Raw genomic sequence first — 6,000 nt, 5'->3', positions numbered from 1 at the left:
TGTCATTTTGCAATCGGGTTAGTAGCTTAACCCATCGATTTCTTAAGAGTTTTTGCTGTTATTGTTGTTGCAGTTGCTTTGCTTTAATTTTGGAAAAATGGCCTGTTTAATTTCGGAAAAATTTGCATTTCAAAGCATTGAGTAGCAATAAAGCTGATCAATAGTGTTGTTTATACGCTGAACTAAGGCCTGGGTGCAAGTACACGAAATATAGACTAGAAAGAACTATCATCAGAATCTCGCTTTAGTAGTGTGACGTCTGTAAAGTGGTTCTACTATTCCTTGATCCGTCTGTACATCTGTTTCATTACCTTGTTTTCCTTTTAGACTTACGTTGTTGACGTTTTCTTCGCACAGTCATGGAAAGACGGACGTCTACGCTTACCTGATAACATGACTTCTGATTACCGTTTGCTTCCTGTTTCATGGTTAAAAGAAATATGGCATCCAGATTCATTTTTTAAGAACGCAAAGCGTGTAACATTCCACGACATGACTATTCCAAATCACTATATCTGGCTCTACAAGGATAAAACCATTCTTTATATGGTCAAGTATGTTTTGCTTTCATATGTGGCTGGGTCTTGTCTGACTATAGCGTTAAAATTTTAAATTATAGATTCTTTGTGTTAATTATTTATAACTTTTGATATTGAATTTTCCAGATATTTTTTTAGCTATAGGTAATTCATATTTTATAGTTAGTCCATTTCTGACCATTTCAAGCAATCTTTACATTTCAGCGATATTACTGTCCCATCTCAGAAAAAAATATTCATGAATATTTCTAACTTTTACATATTTGCTTAAATGGCTTTAGTGTATTAGCCAGTTTTTAATTTCAAGTCGACTTTTTTTTAAATTAGTTTAAATACTTTTTCCGCAAAATAAGTTTTTCAAAGAAAAGTAAAGAGCTCCATTAAGACAACGAGCAGAAATAAAGTAAAATATTCTTCGAAGCGTAAAACTACCACAAATCACTATTAATAAATAAATGAAACTCAGAACGAACAGAAATTACAATAGATAACTAATTCAAACTCAAAACAAGCAAAAATTAACATGAATAGGATTTACAAACCTCAGGCCTTCTTAAGAACAGAATATGATTTGCACCCTACTGAAAAAAAAAACAAAAAACAAATGACCGTGGATTGTCAGTTTAATTGATATTTGCTGATATTTATTCTTTAAAGTTTTGATAATTTTTTACCTATGAAAGTAAGAAAAGGTGAAAACATTTAAAACGTGTTTTGTTTTCAGTAAAGCACAAATTATGTTCTGGTCTTGAGAATGCTTTGAGGTTATCAGCCCTATTCACGCTCGTTTTGAATTTGACTCGGCTAATTTATTGTAATTTCCGCTCGTTTTGAGTGCTGAAAACCCCCATGCCTTTTCAAGACTAGAATATAATTTACACTTTACTGAAAACAAAATACATTGTTTTACATTGTTTTACATTGTATACATTGTTAAGCTTAAGGATATTAAACTAACAATCAACAGTCTTTTTTTTTTTTTTTTTTTTTTTTTTTTTTTTTTTTTTTTTTTTTTTGGTAGAGCGCAAATTATGATTCGGTCTTGAGAAGGCCTGGGGAGTGTAAACACTACTCATGTTAATTTTTCCTCGTTTTGAATTTGACTCGGTCCTTTATTGTAATTCTTGTTCGTTTTGGGTTTCATTTATTTATTGATGGTGATTTGTGGTAGTTCTACGCTTGAAAGACTATTTGACCTGCTCATTTTTGGTTTAATGAAGCTCTTTACTTTTTTTAAAACTTGTTTTGCTGAAAATGTTTTAAAATTAATTATTAGTAAAGATGGTGAATGAGCTCCCGCAGGGGGGGATAGGGGGCATGCCCCCCCCTGGAATTTAGACCAGAGTAGGAAGAAAATAGAAGTGTAACAATTAATCAAAGAAAAAAAAATCTTATTTTTGTTTTGTCTTTAAGAACTGCTATGAAACTTGTTTAGAATCAATTCAGAATTTAATTCAATTCTTAGATCTTAGATTAACTCAATATAGCTCATTATTTATCTATCTAAAGGAGACCAAAACCGGAACCCGATTTAGGGGGTAGAGTAAATACTCTCAAGGGTATTCTTATGCCCTAGCAATAGTGCGACAAGCTTGGTAAAGCTTACCGCATTCTTGAATTAATAAACAAAGAAAGTTATATATATATATATATATATATATATATATATATATATATATATATATATATATATATATATATATATATATATATATATATATATATATATATATATATATATATATATATATATATATATATATATATATATATATATATATATATATATATATATATATATATATATATATATAGATAGATAGATAGATAGATAGATAGATAGATAGATAGATAGATAGATAGATAGATATAGATATAGATAGATATAGATAGATAGATATAGTAGATAGATAGATGTGTATGTGTGTGTGTATATATATATGTATATATATATATATATATATATATATATATATATATATATATATATATATATATATATATATATATATATATATATATATATATATGTGCGCGCGCGCGCGCGCGCGCGCGCGTCGCGCGCGCGCGCGCGCTCGCTCGCGCGCGCGCGCATATATATATATAGCGTCGTGCCCTACCCTCTTGGAAAACACCCCCACGGAAAATACCCCCCCCCCCGTGGAAAAATACCCCTCCCGGGAAATGCCCCCGGAAAAATACCTCCGTGGGAAATACCCCCCGTGGAAAATACCCCCCTCCCCGGAAAATAGCCTCTGGAAAATACCGCCCGTGGAAAACAACTTTCCAAATTTGAGAATTTTATTTGAGTTTTATTTTATTTCCGCTATTCTGGTATCCCCCCCTGGAAATTTTCTGCGGGCGCCCTTGAGATGGTGGGTGCAATGGAGATGTTAAAAGTAGAATAACAAAAGCCTAGGGCGTTTTTTTCACATTTGAAAAAAAAAAATTGGAAGAATAGGAAGGTAAGTCTGCAAACCAAAGTTAGAAAATTGGAAGCTACAGTGATAACAGTGGTCAAGAATGGTTCTGAAGCGTGGGCGCTCCAAACACGGAAGAGGAGCTGCTATATGTTTTCCAGAGAAATTGCCTTTGCATTGTTCTGGGTACCCGACTGACATACTGTACGAGAAACGGGGCTCAATCCCGCTTTCTAGGGCTATAATAAGAAATAGAATGATATGGCGAGGACACGTTCCGACGATGAAGGATGACAGATTGGCAAAGATTGTCCTTATCGGCCAACTGTCTGGGGTTTTAACGAAAAGCGGGTCATTCCCGAATAGGGTGAGTGGATGTCATAAGAAAAGATTTAAGGCAAGTGGGAACTTCTTGGGAGGGTGTAAAAAGGAAGAATTTAAACAGATTGGGATGGATAAGGAGTGTGCGTAGCTGTGTTGGCCCCAGGTGGCTTGGTAATGCAGTGATTTGCAATAGCAGCAGCATTTCTGCTCGTCGTAGTTTTCATTTCTTCATAATTTATAAATCTGTGGTCCTAATAGTGTAAGCGAATTTTTACACGAATGGATATCGCTAGAATATTTTAAGTGTAGGCTTTGTTATTTAAAAAATTGGACGCTACAATCAGAATTCTTCGATTAACATTTGCAAAAAAAAGGGGTAATAGATTTGTGAATTGGAGTGTAGGTTTGACATCACCAGGCACGTGCGAGGGAAATTTTTTGTTGGAGGGGGGACTTAAAAAGGCAAAAATAGGGTGAACTACATTGGTTTATAAGACGGATCGTGAAAATCCCAAGGCTTTGTGTACCAAGAATGGACCGGAGGTAGCCTACCCTACATACACGAATGGATATCGCTAGAATATTTTAAGTGTAGGCTTTGTTATTTAAAAAATTGGACGCTACAATCAGAATTCTTTGATTAACATTTGTAAAAAAAAGAAGGGGTAATAGATTTGTGAATTGCAGTGTAGGTTTGACATCACCAGGCACGTGCGAGGGAAATTTTTTTGTTGGAGGGGGGGGGGGCTTAAAAAGACAAAACTGGGTGAACTTCATTAGTTTTTAAGACGGATCGTGAAAATCCCAAGGCTTTTTGTATCCGGAATGGACCGGAGGAAGCCACCCATAAATACACGAATGGATATCGCTAGAAAATTTTAAGTGAAGGTTTTGTTATTTAAAAATTGGACGCTACAATCAGAATTCTTTGATTGACATTTTTTTGCAAATGTCCTGATTCCGTGTGGTTTTTCTTTACTTGGTGCCCATTAAAAAACGAATTTTTTTTGTTAAATAAGTAGTTCTTGTATCTTTTAAAAGAGCTTTACGGGGTTTGAGAGACTCAGTTGCTTGATTCCGTGTGGATTTTCTTTACTTGGTGCCCATTAAAAACGAAAATTTTGTGTTAAATCAGTAGTTCTTGTACCTTTTAAAAGAGCTTTATGGGGTTTAAGAGATTTGGTTGCCTGATTCCGTATGGTTTTTTTTTACTCGGTGCCCATTAAAAACGAAATTTTTGTGTTAAATAAGTAGTTCTTGTATCTTTTAAAAGAGCTTTACGGGGTTTGAGAGACTCTGTTGCCTGATTCCGTATGGTTTTTCTTTACTTGGTGTGCATTAATAACGAATTTTTTGTTTTAAATAAGTAGTTTTTTTATCTGATAAAAGAGCTTTGCGGGGTTTTAAAGACTTAGTTACCTGATTCCGTGTGGTTTTTTTTCTATTTTTGTCCACTAAAAACAAAATTATTGTGTTAAATAATTAGGTTTTTCATATGTTAAAAGAGTTTTACTGAGTTTGAAGGACTCTGTTGCTTGATTAAGTGTGTTTTTTCTTTAATTTTTTCGCATTAAAAACGAAATTTTTGTGTTAAATAAGTAGTTCTTTTGTCTTTTAAAAGAGCTTTACGGGGTTTGAGAGACTCTGTTGCCTGATTCTGTGTGATTTTTCTTTACTTGGTATGCGTTAAAAACGAAATTTTTGTGTTAAATAAGTAGTTCTTGTATCTGTTAAAAGAGCTTTAAGGGGTTTGAGAGACTTGGTTGCCTGATTCCGTGTGGTTTTTTTTTAATTTGTGCCCATTAAAAACGAAATTTTTGTGTTAAATAATTGTTTTTTGTATATTTTAAAGTAGCTTTACGGGGGTTGAGAGACTTTGTTGACTGATTCCGTGTGGTTTTTATTTACTTAGTGCTCATTAAAAACGAAATTTTTGTGTTAAATAAGTAGTTCTTGTATCTTTTAAAAGAGCTTTACGGGGTTTGAGAGACTCTGTTGCCTAATTCCGTGTGGTTTTTCTTTACTTTGTGTGCATTAAAAACGAAATTTTTGTGTTCAATAAGTAGTTCTTGTATCTGTTAAAAGAGCTTTAAGGGGTTTGAGAGACTCGGTTGCCTGATTCCTTGTGGTTTTTCTTTACTTGGTGCCCATTAAAAACGAAATTTTTGTGTTAAATAAGTAGTTCTTGTATCTGTTAAAAGAGCTTTACGGGGTTTGAGAGACTCGGTTGCCTGATTCCGTGTGGTTTTTCTTTACTTGGTGCCCATTAAAAAAGAAGTTTTTGTGTTAAATAAGTAGTTTTTGTATCTTTTAAAAGAGATTTAAGTGGTTTTAGAGACTCGGTTGCCTGATTCCGTGTGGTTTTTCTTTACTTGGTGCCCATTAAAAACGAAATTTTTGTGTTAAATACGTAGTTCTTGTATTTGTTAAAAGAGCTTTAAAAGGTTTGAGAGACTCGGTTGCCTGATTCCGTGTGGTTTTTCTTTACTTTGTGTGCATTAAAAACGAAATTTTTGTGTACAATAAGTAGTTCTTGTATCTGTTAAAAGATTTTTAAGGGGTTTGAGAGACTCTGTTGCCTGATTCCGTGTGGTTTTTCTTTACTTGGTGTGCATTAAAAACGAAATTTTTGTGTTCAATAAGTAGTTCTTGTATTTGTTAAAAGAGCTTTAAGGGGTTTGAGAGACTCGGTTGCCTGATTCCGTGTGGTTTTTCTT

The 6,000-nt window shown here is 33.7% G+C and overlaps 1 protein-coding gene across 1 annotated transcript in view; it reads left to right on the top strand.

Annotated features, from left to right (window-relative positions):
• Window positions 1–332: 332 nt before the first annotated feature.
• Window positions 333–6,000, top strand: part of LOC148956360 (glycine receptor subunit alpha-2-like) — a 66,278-nt gene continuing 60,610 nt past the window's right edge. Inside the window, exon 1 of the mRNA XM_089095042.1 lies at window positions 333–554. Coding sequence (XP_088951168.1) covers window positions 394–554 — 161 coding nt within the window. The 5' untranslated portion in view covers window positions 333–393. The remainder of the gene's footprint in view (window positions 555–6,000) is intronic.

This window comes from Artemia sp. Qi Xiang Cuo, chromosome 1, assembly GCF_049724085.1.
Source record: "Artemia sp. Qi Xiang Cuo chromosome 1, ASM4972408v1, whole genome shotgun sequence".
Taxonomy (NCBI): Eukaryota; Metazoa; Arthropoda; class Branchiopoda; order Anostraca; family Artemiidae; genus Artemia; species Artemia sp. Qi Xiang Cuo.
The sequence above is the reverse complement of the archived record's forward strand: the minus strand, read 5'-3'. Positions and strand labels throughout refer to the sequence as shown.